The sequence below is a fragment of the Heterodontus francisci genome, chromosome 4 (assembly GCF_036365525.1).
Source record: "Heterodontus francisci isolate sHetFra1 chromosome 4, sHetFra1.hap1, whole genome shotgun sequence".
NCBI lineage: Eukaryota > Metazoa > Chordata > Chondrichthyes > Heterodontiformes > Heterodontidae > Heterodontus > Heterodontus francisci.
The window spans coordinates 11,337,771-11,356,610 of record NC_090374.1 but is presented as its reverse complement, the minus strand read 5'-3'; the positions used below and the strand labels follow the sequence as shown (position 1 = coordinate 11,356,610).

At 44.5% G+C, this 18,840-nt stretch overlaps 1 protein-coding gene across 3 annotated transcripts in view; it reads right to left on the bottom strand.

Annotated features, from left to right (window-relative positions):
• rictora (RPTOR independent companion of MTOR, complex 2 a) overlaps positions 1–18,840 on the bottom strand; it is a 373,719-nt gene that overhangs the window by 165,132 nt on the left and 189,747 nt on the right. For all 3 annotated transcript variants that reach the window (XM_068029133.1, XM_068029132.1, XM_068029135.1), the window contains 2 exons: positions 18,713–18,795; positions 1,439–1,526 (listed from right to left, as the gene is read on the bottom strand). In XM_068029133.1, the coding sequence (XP_067885234.1) occupies positions 1,439–1,526; positions 18,713–18,795 (171 nt within the window). The remainder of the gene's footprint in view (positions 1–1,438; positions 1,527–18,712; positions 18,796–18,840) is intronic.

The following is an 18,840-nucleotide window of genomic DNA, read 5'->3' as shown; positions in this document are numbered from 1 at the left end:
GATCTAACTACACAAAGTCCCAACACTTATAGCTTCTTAGGAGGATTTCATAAATAGAACAGATTTTTTCCCAATTCTTATACTTTCTCCCTCAATAATTTTTTTCTTGCATTAAATTATTTTTGGGATTTGATGCATTTGTTTCTTGTGTCAGAATTGTAGTCGATAATACACGGGAAGAACAAAAGGTCACCAGGGCAACTGTGGGTAGAGAAAAGAGAGGGGTACTTGGCACGCTCTGCAGATTCAGACGCCAATGTTTCATTTTTCTTTTAAATCCTCCTCCTCTTTGGTTACTTTACCCCAACTTTTCAGTGAGAGACAGTGAATAGCAATCAGAAGTGGAACCCTGGCTGATGGTTTTCTGCCTCTCTGCCCAGGGGCACTGAGGTCATCCTTGTTGGCACATCAGCTGAGGTTGTACTAACCACCTGTAGCCATGATCCTGCTAAAGCTGATCTGCAACCAGCCATGGGGAATATGCAAGTTACAATGAGAGAGAACTGTTAACTAGCAGTACAGCACTAGACATCACCAAGAGATCAAGTCCAGCTGTGGCAATTTATGAATTCAGTGCATCCAGTAACACCACCAGAAAATAGCAATTAAAATTGCAGCATTGATGTTTTTAAAAAACTGGCTAACTGTGGTCCTTCAGGGACAGAAACCTGCTCTCCCTATGTGCTTTGGCTTACATGCGACACCAGTCCTACATTACGTAGTTGACTCTAAATGTCCTCAGGGATACGAGGGGCAATAACTGCTGCCTTAACAGTGTCATCCAAACGCCAATTAAAAAGTAAAGACTGGTCTCTTTGCTTCTCCACGTGAACCTCTCTCCCCAAAAGACTTTCTATTCCGTAGGACTGATCACTGATCCACAACTTTGGGAAATGGTGACTCCTAACTGCACTCTGAATAAGCACTACCTCTGTGTGCTTTCTTACCCTTTTGAGTATGGCCCCAAAGCGGGCTGGCGAACTCTTCCACCCATTATGAATAAGACGTTGCATTTATATAGTGCCTTTATCGTAGCAAAATGTCCCAAGATGCTTGCCAAAAAAAAATTCCTAATCTATACTCACACTGTGTAGTTTACAATATATCTACCAAATGCAGAACTTGGGCATAAACACTTTCCAATGGTGAGCAGGATGGTGACACATTACAGCATGTACCAAAAGTCACAGAATCCTCCGCAGAATGCAGAGAACGGACTGGTTTTTAAAAAATCCACATCAATCTAACACGTCCTTGGATAGGTCATGCTCAGTTACAGGGAATTGGGCATTCTGCCCATCTCCAACTGGGAAAAAAAAACTTTCATTCTGTACAAACACAATACAGGCAGCAAAAGAAATGTTCAATATCTGGGGAGTGGGCTCACAGCTGACCTGACCACCCTCTGTTCAACGTGATAATGAGAGTGCTCACCCACCTACACTGAGCAGAGCTTCAGAAAAATCTTGCGTTGTCACAGGGATAGGGAGTCGGAAAATATCGTACAGTACCTCTAGCAGACCACGCTGTCAAAGTGAGGAAAAGAAATAAACTTGTCAGTTTTCAAACAGTTTGCGACAAAAACCTGGCAAAACATACCAGCAGTAGAGGTACTGATAAACCCATTTAATGCAGTTATCCCAATCTTCAGGTGGCAACGTACTTTCAGAAAAGTTCAAAAAGAAAAAAAAGGCCCCAACAGACCTGACCTTTTTTGACAGATCACCTTTAACTACCTACCTTCTTAACTGCATCTACCCACATTCTTATTCAATAAACATAATCACCTCAAAAACCCATTTACATTGCCTACTTCAATGTCCTTGCCTGGTAATTCATTCCACAAAGCTTACCTTTGAGCGAAAAATTCCCCCCACCCACACCTGACTCTTACTCCCAATTAATGTGGTCCACGTATGTAAACCTTTCACCAGTTAACAAATTGCCTCGATCAGTTTTGTCACTTCCTTGAAAATTTCAATTAAGTCACCTCAAAGTCTGCTATTTTGAGGATACTCAAGACTAGTTTTTGTTGAACTGTTTGGTGAGTGCCTGTCTTTACTAGTATGTTACTTAGCAGCACAATTGTTTTAAAACGAAACACATAACTTCCAGACTGAGTCTGTGAGAGATAGTGAGGGAACCAACATAAGGCAGCAACCTACTTCACCCTGTCCTTGCCAACTTAGTTTTGCAGAAACATGTGTTCAGGATATCGATGGTGGTGGTGACCACTGCATCATATAGGACAGATCTAGCTGCAAAAAAGTAGGCATGTATGAGCCATCAGCAGCAGAATTGTAAACCATAATAATTTGCATCCTCCCAGCTTGGGACATCCAGCAGTCCTGAATTTCAAGCTGAGATCAACCCTGGATCAGTGTAGAATGGCATACAAGGAGAAGCATTATGCATTCGAAAGAGACACCAACCTGGTTAAGCTACAACACAGGACTACCTGCATGCTGAACAGAGAAAGCAGCAGGCTAAAGGCAGAGCTAAGTAGTCCAATAACCAATGGATCAGAGCCAAGCTCTTTAGCCCTACCATCCTGTTGAAAATTGTGGTGCACCAACATTAACTAACAGGAGGAAGAGGCAACTCCATGAACATCCCATCATTAACTATGGTGGAGCTCTGCAAGAAAAGAGGGTGATGTGTTTGCGAGCATCTTCAGCCAAATAACATAAGTCAACAATCTGATTCAGTCTTCTCCTGAAATCTTGACCATCACACAGAGAGAGAGAGAGAGACACAGAGACAGACAGAGAGCCGGAGAGCTTGAAACAGCGGTAGCAGGAAGGAGAGAAAATGAGCGAGACTGCAGAGTTTAAAAAAACTAGTCAGTCCAGGTCACCAGAGTCCACCAACCGCGTTCTGAAAAAAATTGAAGTGTGACATCACAGGAAAACAGGTAGCTGATCAGTTGGTGATTTTTTTTCTGGTTTATCTTTCAAAACTCAGATAGTTTTCAGAATTGTAAGATTTGCTAGTGAGTATTTCCTCTTAAGTAAATAATTAATTAGTTATTAAAACACAACCTAGATGCCAGGTCAGGGGTTGTGTTGCAGCTGCAGTATGTGGGAGCTGGTGGACACAAAGGTGATTCACTGCAACCAAGTCTGCAGTAAGTGTCTGCAACTTGAAGAGCTTTGGGTCAGAGTTATGAGCTGGAGGCTGAGCTACAGACACTGCGATGCATCAGGGAGGCAGAAAGTTACCTGGACACTTTGTTCCAGAAGGCAGTAACACCCCATAGGCTAGCATCCTAGTAACTAAAGCCTGTAAGGAACTAGATAATGAAGTCAGCGTGACTAAGGGAGAGAGTAGGCAGGGAGCAGATGATGAAAGCAAATGGACTGGTGGTCTGAGGTGTATTTGTTTTAATGCAAGAAGTGTAGTAGGTAAGGCAGATGAACTTAGGGCTTGGATTAGTACCTGGGAGTATGATGTTATTGCTATTACTGAGACTTGGTTGAGGGAAGGGCATGATTGGCAACTAAATATCCCAGGATACCGATGCTTCAGGCGGGATAGAGAGGGAGGTAAAAGGGGTGGAGGAGTTGCATTACTGGTCAAAGAGGATATCACAGCTGTGCTGAAGGAAGGCACTATGGAGGACTCGAGCTGTGAGGCAATATGGACAGAACTCAGAAATAGGAAGGGTGCGGTAACAATGTTGGGGCTGTACTACAGGCCTCCCAACAGCGAGTGTGAGATAGAGGTACAAATATGTAAACAGATTATGGAAAGATGTAGGAGCAACAGGGTGGTGGTGATAGGAGATTTTAATTTTCCCAACATTGACTGGGATTCACTTAGTGTTAGAGGTCTAGGTGGAGCAGAATTTGTAAGGAGCATCCAGGAGGGTTTTCGAGAGCAGTATGTAAATAGTCCAACTCGGGAAGGGACCATACTGCACCTGGTGTTGGGGAATGAGCCCGGCCAGGTGGTTGACGTTTCAGTAGGGGACTACTTTGGGAATAGTGATCACAATTCCGTAAGCTTTAAAATACTCATGGACAAAGACGAGAGCGGTCCTAAAGGAAGAGTGCTAAATTGGGGGAAGGCCAACTGTACCAAAATTCGGCAGGAGCTGGGGAATGTAGATTGGGAGCAGCTGTTTGAAGGTAAATCCACTTTTGATATGTGGGAGGCTTTTAAAGAGAGGTTGGTTAGCGTGCAGGAGAGACATGTTCCTGTGAAAATGAGGGGTAGAAATGGCAAGATTAGGGAACCATGGATGACAGGTGAAATTGTGAGACTAGCTAAGAGGAAAAAGGAAGCACACATAAGGTCTAGGTGGTTGAAGAAAGATGAAGCTTTGAAAGAATATCGGGATTGTAGGCGCAATCTGAAACGAGGAATTAAGAGGGCTAAAAGGGGTCATGAAATATCTTTAGCAAACAGGGTTAAGGAAGATCCCAAAGCCTTTTATTCATATATAAGGAGCAAGAGGGTAACTACAGAAAGGATTGGCCCACTCAAGGACAAAGGAGGAAAGTTATGCGTGGAGTCAGAGAAAATGGGTGAGATTCTAAACGAGTACTTTGCATCGGTATTCACCGAGGAGAGGGACATGACGGATGTTGAGGTTAGGGACAGATGTTTGATTACTCTAGGTCAAGTCGGCATAAGGAGGGAGGAAGTGTTGGGTATTCTAAAAGGCATTAAGGTGGACAAGTCCCCAGGTCCGGATGGGATCTATCCCAGGTTACTGAGGGAAGCGAGAGGGGAAATAGTTGGGGCCTTAACAGATATCTTTGCAACATCCTTAAACACGGGTGAGGTCCCGGAGGACTGGAGAATTGCTAATGTTGTCCCCTTGCTTAAGAAGTGTAGCAGGGAAAATCCAGGTAATTATAGACCGGTGAGCCTGACGTCAGTGGTAGGGAAGCTGCTGGAGAAGATACTGAGGGATAGGATCTATTCCCATCTGGAAGAAAATGGGCTTATCAGTGATAGGCAACATGGTTTTGTGCAGGGAAGGTCATGTCTTACCAACTTAATAGAATTCTTTGAGGAAGTGACAAAGTTGATTGATGAGGGAAGGGCTGTAGATGTCATATACATGGACTTCAGTAAGGCGTTTGATAAGGTTCCCCATGGTAGGCTGATGGAGAAAGTGAAGGCGCATGGGGTCCAAGGTGTACTAGCTAGATGGATAAAGAACTGGCTGGGCAACAGGAGACAGAGAGTAGCAGTGGAAGGGAGTTTCTCAAAATGGAGACGTGTGACCAGTGGTGTTCCACAGGGATCCATGCTGGGACCACTGTTGTTTGTGATATACATAAATGATTTGGAGGAAAGTATTGGTGGTCTGATTAGCAAGCTTGCAGACGACACTAAGATTGGTGGAGTAGCAGATAGTGAAGGGGACTGTCAGAGAATACAGCAGAATATAGATAGACTGGAGAGTTGGGCAGAGAAATGGCAGATGGAGTTCAATCAGGGCAAATGCGAGGTGATGCATTTTGGAAGATCCAATTCAAGAGTGAACTATACAGTAAATGGAAAAGTCCTGGGGAAAATTGATGTGCAGAGAGATTTGGGTGTTCAGGTCCATTGTTCCCTGAAGGTGGCAACGCAGGTCAATAGAGTGGTCAAGAAGGCATACGGCATGCTTTCCTTCATCGGACGGGGTATTGAGTACAAGGGTTGGCAGGTCATGTTACAGTTGTATAAGACTTTGGTTCGGCCACATTTGGAATACTGCGTGCAGTTCTGGTCGCCACATTACCAAAAGGATGTAGATGCTTTGCAGAGGGTGCAGAGGAGGTTCACCAGGATGTTGCCTGGTATGGAGGGCGCTAGCTATGAAGAGAGGTTGAGTAGATTAGGATTATTTTCATTAGAAAGACGGAGGTTGAGGGGGGACCTGATTGAGCTGTACAAAATCATGAGAGGTATAGACAGGGTGGATAGCAAGAAGCTTTTTCCCAGAGTGGGGGATTCAATTACAAGGGGACACGAGTTCAAAGTGAAAGGGGAAAAGTTTCGGGGGGATATGCGTGGAAAGTTCTTTACGCAGAGGGTGGTGGGTGCATGGAACGCATTACCAGCGGAGGTGGTAGACGCGGGCACGATAGCGTCTTTTAAGATGTATCTAGACAGATACATGAATGGGCAGGAAGTAAAGAGATACAGACCCTTAGAAAATAGGCGACAGGTTTAGATAGAGGATTTGGATCGGCGTAGGCTTGGAGGGCCGAAGGGCCTGTTCCTGTGCTGTAATTTTCTTTGTTCTTTGTTCTTATCCTCTAATTTGGTCAGTGGTCAGGGACAGGAGGATGTGACTGCAAGTGAGGTAGGTAAGGAGATCAAGGCGGCAGCAGTGGAGCAGCCTCCGCCCTTGCAATTGCCCAACACGTTTGAGGTTCTTTCAGCTTATATAGATGAGGAGGACTTCAGGGTAGATGAGCAAGCTGACCATGGCACCATCGTACAAGAAGCCATTCAAGCGGGGAAGTAAATAGCAATGTAGTGGTAACAGGGGAGAGTATAGTCGGGACTAGACACAGTTCTCCGCGGCGAACGGCGAGAGTCCAGAAGACTGTGTTGCCTGCCCGGTGCCAGGGTTCAGGACATCTGCTCAGGACTGGAGAGGAGCTTGCAGTGGGAGGGGGAGGATCCAGTTGTCGGGGTCCATGTGGGTACGAATGACATAGACAGGACTAGGAAGGAGGTCCTGCATTGGGAGTATGAGCATCTAGGAGCTAAATTAAAAAGCAGAACCTCAAAAGGTAATAATCTCTGGGTTATTACCTGAGCCACGAGCAAATTGGTATAGGGTAAACAAGATTAGAGAGTTAAATGCGTGGCTCAAAGATTGGTGTGGAATAAATGGGTTTCCATTCATGGGGCACTGGCACCAGTACTGGGGAAAGTGGGAACTGTACCGTTGGGACGGTCTACACCTGAAACGTGCTGGGATCAGTGTACTGGTAAGTTATATAACTAGAGCAGTAGAGAGGGGTTTAAACTAAATAGTGGGGGTGAAGAGATCAAGAGAGGAAAGATGTAATAATTTGAGAGAGGAGAAGGCAAGCAAGCAAAATAGCAATAAGGATAACGATAATCAGAGTGTGGCAGGAAGGGACAGTGCGTACAAACTCAAGAGTGCACCAGCAGATAAGACTAGAGGTTGTGAACTAACAGAATGAGGGGAGGGTTTGGGAGAGGGGAGATTTAGAAAGCCAAACAGAAAGGCCAAAGCATCGGAACAGTACAGCGTTGTGGGTAAAGACAAGCAGAATGCCACAGGAAGGGACAGAGAGTTTAACAAAAATTATACATCAGCAAATAAGGTAATTGAGGGGAATAGAAGCAAAAAATGAAATTAAAGGTTTTTTTTATCTGAATGCGCAAAGCATCTGCAATAAGATAGATGAACTAGTGGCACAAACAGAGGTAAATGATTTCGATCTATTCGCTATTACAGAGCAATGGCTACATGGGGATCAAGGTTGGGAAATAAATATTCCTGGGTACACAATATTTCGGAAACACAGACAGAATAGCAAAGGAGGAGGGGTAGCGCTGATGGTAAAGGATGACATAAGGGCATTAGAGAGAAAGGATCTGGCCTCAGAAGGTTATAAAACAAAATCAGTATGGGTGGAAATAAGGAATAGCAAGAATCAGAAAACGCTGGTGGGAGTAATTTATAGGCCCCCTAACAGCTGTTATACTGTTGGACAGAGCATTGAAGAAGAAATTATTGGAGCTTGTAATAAAGGCAATGTAATAACTGGAGGGGACATTAATCTTCCTATAGACTGGGACAATGAAATTGGCAAGAGTTTTTTTTATTCATTCATGGGAATGTGGGCATTGCTGGCTAGGCCAGCATTTATTGACCATCCCAAATTGCAGGTGGTGGTGTTCCCAACCATTTGCTGCCCTTGTCCTTCCAGGTGGTAGAGGTCACGGGTTTGGAAGGTGCTGTCCACCCCCACTATTTAGTTTAAACCCCTCTCTACTGCCTTAGTTATACGACTCGCCAGTACACTGATACCAGCACGTCTCAGGCGTAGACCGTCCCAACGGTACAGCTCCCACTTTCCCCAGCATTGCTGCAGTGCATTCTGTAGACGCTGCCACTGTGCGTCAGTGGTGGAAGGAGTGAGTGTTTGTGGATAGCGTGCCAATCAAGCAAGCTGCTTTGTCCTGGATGGTGTCAAGCTTCTTGAGTGTTGTTGGAGCTGCACCCATCCAGGCAAGTAGACAGTATTCCATCACACTCCTGACTTGTGCCTTGTAGATGGTGGACAGGCTTTGGGGAGACAGGAGATGAGTTACTCGCCACAGGATTCCTAGCTTCTGAACTGCTCTTGTAGCCAAGGTATTTATATGGCTACTCCAGTTCAGTTTCTGGTCAATGGCAACCCCTAGGATGTTGATAGTCGCGGATTCAGCGATGGTAGTGTCATTGAATGTCATGGGGAGATGGTTAGGTTCTCTCTCGTTGGAGATGGTCATTGCCTGGCATTTGTGTGGCACAAATGGTCTAGAAGATGAGTTTGTATAATGTTTTCAGGACAGTTTCTTGGAGCAATATGTTGTGGAGCCAACTAGGGATAAAGCAACCTAATATTGCACAATGAAGCAGGGTTAAATTAATAATGTCATAGTAAAAGATCCACTGGGAAACAGTGACTATAATGCCATTGAATTTCATGTTATGTTTGAAAGTGACATGCTCCAATCACAAACAAGAATCTTAAACTTACACAAAGCCAATTACTTAAGTCTGAGGGGAGAACTGGCTAAGGTAAATTGGATACATAGACACAAAGGTATGGCGGCAAATGAACAGTGGGAAACCGTTAAAGAAACACTTCAAAATATTCAACAAACATACATTCCATTGAAAAACAAAAACTCTGCAAGAAAGACCCATCCGTGGCTCGCTCAGGAAGTTAAGGATAGTGTTAGATTAAAAGAGGCTTACAATGTTGCAAAATAAAAGTCGCAAGTCTGAGAATTGGAAGTGCTTTAGAAACCAGCAAAGGGCCACCAAAAAGTTGACCAAAAAGGAAAAAACAGAACGAGAGTAAAGTAGCCAGTAACATAAAAACAAATTGTAAGAGTTTTATAGGTGTATAAAAAGGAAGAGTGAAGCTAAAGTAAACGTTGGTCTCTTAGAAGCAGAGACAGGAAAAGTTATCATGGGGAAAGAGGAAATGGCAGAAGCATTGAACAAATATTTTGTGTCTATCTTCACAGTAGAAGAAACAAGTTTCATACCAGAAATATCAGTAACCTAGGGGCTAAAAAATGAGGAAATTAATATGATCAGTGAAAAAGTATTAGAGAAACTTAAGGGACTAAAATCTGACAAATCACTCGGACCTGACGCCTACACCCTAGGGTTCTAAAAGAGATAGCTGCAGAGATAGTCGATGCGCTACCTATGATTTTCCAGAAAGGAGGGACAGAGAAAACAGGGAACTACAGGCCAGTTAGCCGATCAGTCGTTGGGAAAATGCTGGAATCTATTATTAAGGAAGACTTAATAATGCACTCAGGACAGCACAGTATGATTAGAACAAGTCAACATGGTTTTACTAAAGGGAATTCCTATTTGACAAATTTATTAGAGTTTTTTGATGATGTAACTAGTAGGGTAGATAAAGGGGAACCAGTAGTATACCTGGATTTCCAAAGGCATTCAATAAGGTGCCACAAAAAAGGTTAATAGGCAAGATAAGGGCTCATGGAGTTCAGGGTAATATATTAGCATGAATAGATGATTGGTTAACAGATAAGAAGCAACGTGTGGGCATAAACGAGGCATTTTCAAGTTGGCAGGCAGTAAATAGTGGAGTGCCGCAAGGATCAGTGCTGGAGCCTCAGCAATTCACATTCTATATTAATGACATAGATGAAGAGATGGACAGTAATGTATCAAGTTTGCTGATGATACAAACGTTGGTGGAAAGGTAAGCTGTGGGAAGAACATAGAGAGGCTGTATAGAGATACAGACAGGTTCAGTGAGTGGGCAACAAGATAGCAAATGGCGTATAATGTAGAGGATATAAAAAACATTCCAGTAATAGCTATAAATCAGCAGGTGGAAGGAAGAGAGGAACTTGGTGAAATTACAATCACCAGGGAAGCAATACTAACCAAACTGATGGAGCTGCAGGCTGACAAGTCCCCGGGTCCTGATGGACTTCATCCTAGGGTCTTAAAACAGGTGGTGAATGAGGTAGGAGATGCGTTGGTGTTAATTTTTCAAAATTCACTAGATTCTAGAAAGGTTCCATCAGACTGAAAAATAGCAAATAAAACCCCTCTATTCAAGAAGGTGGGGGGGGGGAGACAGAAAACAGGCCGGTTAGCTTGACGTCTGTCGTGGGGAAGGTGTTAGAATCGATCATTAAGGAGGCTATAGCTGGGCACTTAGAAAAAACTCAAGGTAATCAGGAATTGTCAGCATGGTTTTGTGAAAGGGAGATCACATGTAACCAGTTTACTGCAGTTCTTTGAAGGAGTGACACGTGCTGTGGATAAAGGGGAGCCCGTTGATGTACTGTACTTAGATTTCCAGAAGACATTTGACAAGGTGCCAGATAAAAGGTTATTGCGCAAAGTAGGAGCTCATGGTGTAGTGGGTAACATATTAGCATGGACAGAAGATTGGCTGGCTGGCAGAAAACAGAGAGTATGTATAAATGGGCCCTTTTCTGATTGGCAGGATGTGACGAGTGGAGTCCTGCAGGGGTCTCAATTTTTTACAATTTATATCAATGACTTAGATGAGGGGAGCAATGGCACGGTAGCTAAATTTGCAGATGACACAAAGATAGGTAGGAAAGCATGTTGTGAAGAGGACATAAGGAGGTTGCAGACTGATATAGATAGGTTGAGTGAGTGGGCAAAAATCTGGCAGATGGAGTATAATGTTGGAAAATGTGAAGTAGTTCACTTTGGCAGGAAGAATAAAAAAGTAGAGTATTACTTAAACGGAGAACGACTGCAGAATTCTGAGGTGCAGAGGGATCTAGGTGTTCTAGTGCATGAGTCACAAAAAGATAGTATACGGGTACAGCAAGTAATAAACAAGGCTAATGGAATGTTATCCTTTATTACAAGAGAAATTGAAAACAAAAGTAAGGATGTTATGCTTGTTATACAGGGCATTGGTGAGACCACATCTCAAATACTTTGTGCAGTTCTGGTCTCCTTATTTAAGGAAGGATGTGAATGCGGTGGAGGTGGTTCAAAGGAGGTTTAACAGATTGATACCTGGAATGAGGGGGTTGTCTTTTGAGGAAAGGTTGGACAAGGGCTTGTTTTCACTGGAGTTTAGAAGAGTGAGGGAAGACTTGATTGAAGTTTATAAGATCCTGAACGGTCTTGACAAGGTGGATGTGGAAAGGATGTTTCCTCTTGTGGGGGAGTTCAGAACTAGGGGGCACTGTTTTAAAATTAGGGGTACCCCTTTTAGGACAGGGATGAGGAGATTTTTTTTTTCCTCAGAGGGTTGTGTGACTTTGGAACTCTCTGCCTCAGAAGGTGGAGGAGGCAGGGCCACTGAATAATTTTAAGGCGGAAATAGATCGATTCCCTTGCCTAACAAGAATTGAAGGTCATCAGGGGTAGAAGGGAATGTGGAATTTGAGACACAAACAGATCAGCCATGATCTTATTGAATGGTGGAGCAGGCTAGAAGGGCCGAATGGCCTACTTCTGCTCCGATTTCGTATATTCATAAGTTCAGAAGTGTGAAGTTGTTCACTTTGGTCATAAGGGTAGAAAAGCAGAGTACTTTTTGAAAGGTGTGAAACTTTGAAAGGTGTGCAAGTGTTGATGTTCAAAAAGACTTGGGTGTGCTTATACAAGGAACGTAAAAGTTAATATGCAGGCACAGCAAGCAATTAGGAAGGCAAATGGCATGTTGGCCTTTATTGCAAGGGGGTTGGAGTACAGGAATAAGGAAGTATTGCTACAGTTGTACAGGATTTTGGTGAGACATCTGGAGTACTGTATGCAGTTTTGGTTCCACATTTAAGGAAGGATATACTTGCATTGGAGGCGGTACAGGAAAGGTTCACTAAATTGGTCCTGGGGATGAGGGGGTTGTCCTATGATGAGAGGCTGTGCAAATTGGGCCTATATATTCTCTGGAGTTTAGAAGAATGAAAGATGATCTTATTGAAACATAAGATTCTAAAGGGGCTGGATAGGAGAGACACAGAGATTGTTTCCACCGATTGAGGAATCTAAAACATGGGTGCACAGGTCTCAGGATAAGGAACTGATCATTTAGGACTGAGATGAGAAGAAATTACTTCACTCAAAGGGTTGCAAATCATTAGAGTTCTCTACCCCACGGGGTTGTGGATGCTCCATCGTTGAATACATTTAAGGCTGGGATAGATGGTTCTTTGGTATCTCAGGAAATCAAGGGATATGGCGAGCAGATGGGAGAGTGCAGTTGAATCCTAAGATCAGCCATGATAGTTCTGAATGGCGGAGAAGGCTCGGTGGGAAATATGGTCAACTCCTGCTCCTATTTCTTGTGCTCTTGTCACGCTCGGCTGAATGCTGCCTTGATGTCAATGCAGTCATTCTCACCTCACTTCAAATTCAGCTTTTTTGTCCATACTTGGACCAAGGCTGTAATGAGGTCAGGAGTCGAGTGGTCCTGGCGGAACCTAAACTGAGCATTAGTGAGCAGGTTGTTGCTGTTTAAGTGGTGCCTGATGGCACTGTCGATGACACCTTCCATCGCGTTGCTGATGATCGAGAGTAGACTGGCGGGGCGGTGATTAACCGGAATGAATTTGTCCTGCTTTTTGTAGACAGGATATACCTGGGCAATTTTCCACAGGTAGATGCCAGTGTTGCTGTTGAACTGCAACAGCTTGACCAGGGGCATGGCTAGTTCTGCAGCACAAGTCTACTTCATCAATGACTTGCATCAGAAGGAATACAGCAGTTCAAGAAGAAGTCTCACTAACCCCTCAGAGCAACAAGAGATGGATAATCCTGTTGTCATCCATGTGTTGACAGCTTTATTTAAGTCAGTAACACAGGGTGCGGACTGAGAAGAGTTACTGAGCCTTGAGAGGGGGGACTGGATTGAAAAACAGAACAGGTTGGAGAGGTGGTTGCAGGAATAGTGAATAAAGGGATATGGGAACAAGGTGAACATTTGCCATTAGAATTACTGCTTGTGTGGATGATGAATTGGAATGGTTGGGTAAAACAGCCTGCTTCTTAGTTGTATGTGCTATGTAACTCTATGATTAACATCAGTAGAGATAACCGTCAGTAACATTCAATTTTGTGAACATATTCAAGAAGCTTAATTTCACAAGGTAATGAATTGTCATTCCTTACAATGGATCAGAGCAAGTAATGTTGACTCGCACGGTAATCATGAATCACAGAAGTTACAAGAGTTTTACACACAGGCTCCTGCATGATTTCCTGTCTGCACAGACTTCACAACTACTGCATTGTTCACGACACACGGAACATCACACAGGGAGCCCTGATTAGTCTCGAGTCTTACTAGCCGTGAATGCAAGTTGGAATACCAGGTTTGTGATACAGCACAGCAATTCATGGTGCAATGCATTCGGCAGAAAAGAATGTTTTTGGTTTTTGATAGGCTGCTTTGGACCAGTGCAAGCTTCTATAGAATGACATGGATCACATTCAGAATTAATGGCTCTCATTCGCAGCTCTGCTCACAGAACAGAGTCGTTGGATAACCTGGCCTGTAGAAGTTAGCTTTTTGAAGATACGTCATCACTCATTCATTTTTTGTTGGAAAGCTATAATTTTGAGATCATTGTAGTGCTTTTTCAGCATTTTCATCAGTGCATTAACTTTTGTAGCTGTTCAGGCTTCATTTGGAGGAGGAAGAGGAGTTCTTAAGGCGGTTCACATGGACTGCAGCAGTTCAAGAAGGCTCACCACCCCACCTTCTCAAGGGCAATTAGGGATGGGCAATAAATGGGTGGCACAGTGGTTAGCACCGCAGCCTCACAGCGCCAGTGACCCGGGTTCGATTCTGGGTACTGCCTGTATGGAGTTTGCAAGTTCTCCCTGTGACCGCGTGGGTTTACGCCAGGTGCTATGGTTTCCTCCCACAGCCAAAGACTTGCAGGTTGATAGGTAAATTGGCCATTGTAAATTGCCCCTAGTGTAGGTAGGTGGTAGGAGAATGGTCAGGATGTGGTAGGGAATATGGGATTAATGTAGGATTAGTATAAATGGGTGGTTGTTGGTCGGCACAGACTTGGTGGGCCAAAGGGCCTGTTTCAGTGCTGTATCTCTCTATGACTATGACTAAGACTATGACCTAGCCAGCGGCGTCCACATCCCATGAATGAATTTTTTTTAAAGTTAGTGTTATCTATCATTACGTACACAACCATCCTTCCCACAGGGCCTATATTTATTGGCCGAAAAAGTCCTTCCCAGACATGTCAGAACAGAGTTGCCTTTGCCAACTTTACAGAGGAGGCTGCTACAAAATGATGGCATTTCCTATAGGATGACTTGCAAGCAATGTGTATCGCATGAACAGGACGTCCCAAAGCATTTCATAGCCAATGGAGTACATCTGAAGTGTAGTTACTGCTGTAAGGTAGAGAAACGTAACAGCCAACTCACACACAGCAAGGTCCCATAAACATCAATGAGATATTAAACAATGAACAGATAAATTTTTTTTTAAGTAATGCTGGTTGAGGAATAAATATCAGCCAGTACACCAAGGAGAACTTCAAATAGTGCTAATTCTTTAACACCCACCTGACAGGGCAGAACATCTAATCCAAAGGATGGAACTTCCAACAGCGCAGCACTCCCTCAGTAAAACAAAGTCTTGTATTAAAAGTACTGCATGGTCAGCCTAGATATATGAGCAAGTCTCTGAATTGGGGTTTGAACCCAGAACCTACTGACTCAGAAGCGAGAGTGAGCCAACATCTTTCCACAAGAGTCACTATTACATTAAACTTTTATGTCACCAATTCCTTCTAGGGCAGTACTGTTACCTACGCCAAATGAGCCAGCAGCTGGCGATGGATGTATCAAGCAAAGTTCAGAAAATTTGCTTGCAAGAGAAACAACTTCATCTCCTTTCCTGTGAAAAGGAAGCATCGGCTTAGAATTGTAGCATGATAGAGCACACAAGGAAGCCATTTAGCCCATCGTGTCTGTGCCAGCTATCAATGCCCCTCATAATTTTGTACACCTGAATCATGTCCCCCCTCAGCCTTCTCTGCTCTAAGGAAAACAACCCTAGCCTTTCCAGTCTCTCTTCATAGCTGAAATGCTGCAGCCCAGGCAACATCCTGGTGAATCTGCTCTGCACCCTCTCCAGTGCAATCACATCCTTCCTATAGTGTGGTGCCCAGAACTGTACACAGTATTCCAGCTGTGGCCTAACTAGCATTTTATACAGCTCCATCATAACCTCCCTGCTCTTATATTCTATGCCTCGGCTGATAAAGGCAAGTATCCCATATGCCTTCCGAACCACCTCATCTACCTCTGTTGCTGCCTTCAGTGACCTATGGACAAGTACACCAAGATCCCTCTGACCTTCTGTACTTCCTGGGGTCCTACCATCCATCGTACTCAACTACAACCTGTAACCTCATGGCCCAGCATATCCCCCACTCTACCATTACCATCAAGCCAGGGGACCTACCCTAGTTCAATGAAGAGTGCAGGAGGGCATGAAAGAGCAGCACCAGGAATACCTCAAAATGAAGTGCCAAACCGGTGAAACTACAACCCAGGACTATTTGCATGCCAAACAGCATAAGCAGCATGCGATAGATAGAGCTAAGCAATCCCATAACCAACAGATCAGATCTAAGCTCTGCAGTCCTGCCACATTCAGTCACGAATGGTGGTAGACAGTTGAACAACTAACTGGAATAGATGGCCCAAAAACTATCCCCATCCTCAATGATGGGGGAGCCCACCACATCAGTGCAAAAGATAAGACTGAAGCATTTGCAACAATCTTCAGCCAGAAGTGTCGAGTGGATGATCCACCTCGGCCTCCTCCCTAATCCCCAGCATCACAGATGCTAGACTTCAGCCAATTCGATTCACTCTGCGTGATATCAAGAAAGGCACTGGATACTGCAAAGGCTACGGGCCCTGACAACATTCTGGCAATAGTACTGAAGACCAATGCTCCAGAACTTGCCGCGCTCGTAGCCAAGCTGTTCCAGTATAGCTACAACACTGGCATCTACCCAGTAATCTGGAAAATTGCCGAGGGTATGTCCTGTACACAAAAAGCAGGACAAATCCAACCCGGCCAACTACCACCCCATCAGCCTACTCTCAATCATCAGTAAAATGATGGAAGGTGTCGTCAACAGTGCTATCAAGTGGCACTTGCTTAGCAATAACCTACTCAGTGACGCTCAGTTTGAGTTTCACCAGGGCCACTCAGCTTCTGACCTCATTATAGCCTTGGTTCAAACATGGACAGAAGAGCTGAACTCCAGAGGTGAGGTGAGAGTGACTGCCCTTGACATCAAAGCAGCATGTGACTGAGTATGGCATCAAGGAGCCCTAGCAAAACTGGAGTCAATGGGAATCAGGGGGAAATTCTCTGCTGGTTGGAATCATACCTAGCGTAAAGGATGATGGTTGTGGTTGTTGGAATTCAATCACCTCAGCTCCAGGACATCACTGCAGGAGTTCCTAGGCCCAACCACCTTTAGCTGATTCATCATTGACCACCATAGGGTCAGAAGTGGGGATGTTCGCTGATGACTGCACAATGTTCAGCACCATTCGCAACTCCTCAGATACTGAAGCAGCCCATGTCCCTATGCAGCATGACCTGGACAACATCAAGGCTTGGACTGATGAGTGGCAAGTAACATTCACGCCACATGTGCCGGGCAATGACCAGCTCAAACAAGAAAGAATCTATCATCTCCCCTTGACATTCAATGGCATTACGAACGCTGAATCCCCCACTATCAACATCCTGGGGTTTACCATTGACCAGAAACTGAAGTGGAGTAGCTTAAATATCGTGGCTACAAGAGCTAGGAAGCCTGCAGCAATCATGTTGGAGTTGTACAGAACTTTGGTAAGGCCACAGCTGGACTACTATGTGCAATCCTGGTCGCCACATTATAGGAAGAATGTGATTGCATTGGACGGGGTGCAGAGGTGATTCACCAGGATGTTGCCTGGGATGGAACATTTAAGCTATGAGGAGAGGTTGGATAGGCTTGGGTTGTTTTCGCTGGAGCAGAGAAGACTGAGGGGTGACTTGATCGAGGTGTACAAGATTATGAGGGGCATGGACAGGGTGGATAGGGAGCAGCTGTTCCCCTTAGTTGAAGGGTCAGTTATGAGGAGTCACAAGTTTAAGCTGAGGGGCAGGAGGTTTAAGGGGGATTTGAGGAAGAACTTTTTTACCCAGAGGGTGGTGACGGTCTGGAATGCCCTGCCTAGGAGGGTGGTAGAGACAGGTTGCCTCACATCCTTTAAAAAGTACCTGGATGAACACTTGGCACGTCATAACATTCAAGGCTATGGGCCAAGTGCTGGCAAATGGGATTAGGTAGACAGGTCAGGTGTTTTAATGCATCGGTGCAGCCTCGATGGGCCGAAGGGCCTCTTCTGCACTGTATTATTCTGTGATTCTGTGAATTAATTCACCTCCTGACTCCCCAATGCCTGTCCACCATCTGCAAGGCACAAGTCAGGAGTATGATGGAATACTCTCCACTTGCCTGGATGAGTGCAGCTCCAACACTTAAGAAGCTCGACACCATCCAGGACAAAGCAGCCCACTTGACTGGCACCCCATCCACCACCTTCAACATTCACTCCCTCCACCACTGACACACAGTGGCAGCAGTGTGTACCATCTGGAAGATTCACTGCAGCAACGCACCAAGGCTCCTTCGACAGCACCTGCCAAACCCACGACCTCTACCACCTAGAAGAATAAGGGGAGCAGATACACGGGAACACTACCACCTGCAAGTTTCCCTCCAAACCACACACTATCCTGACTTGGAACTATATCACCGTTCCTTCACTGTCGCTGGGTCAAAATCCTGGAATTCCCTTCCTAACAGCACTGTAAGTGTACCTACCCCACATGGACTGCAGCGGTTCAAGGCGGCAGCTCACCACCAACTTTTCAAGGGCAATTAGGGATGGGCAATAAATGCTGGCCTAGTCAGTGACGCCCACATCTCATGTATGAATAAAAAAAAAATTACCGAGTCAGAGACCTCCTTGATCAGTAAAGCTTGATACCACGCTCGGTGCACTTAGCCTGAGGCACAGAAGAGCCCTCAGGTCTACTTTTAGATTGTGATTATCACACGTTAAGCTTAAACAAGGCTCATTATGAATAGGAGTGAGTGCAACTGGGGGAATGTAACCGAGATGTTTGTCAAACCCACTCACCTGGTTTAAAACATGCCCAAAGAATAAATCACAAACTTGATTTTACACACAGTCCCCTCAATCATCAGATATGGCACAGTTGTAGACAACATGATGTGGAATAAACTGAATAACGCCACATAATAAAGAAAACAAAGGGGGCATGTTTGAAATTCTAATTATGGGATGATGAAATACCCAATCTTCTAAAAATGTCAACACTAAATAACCATTAAAAAAAAATGCCACACGCAAGTGCTACATTTGACAGCGAGAACATTTTCAAATGCTACCTACCCGCACTTCCATATTTGGTATGCAAAGTATTCCGATTAAAGATTGGATACCAGAGTTTCCCGGCCGGCACAGATTTATAATTCCTGCAAATCAAACACAATAAAGTTAGGCAATGTCAAACAAAGTTC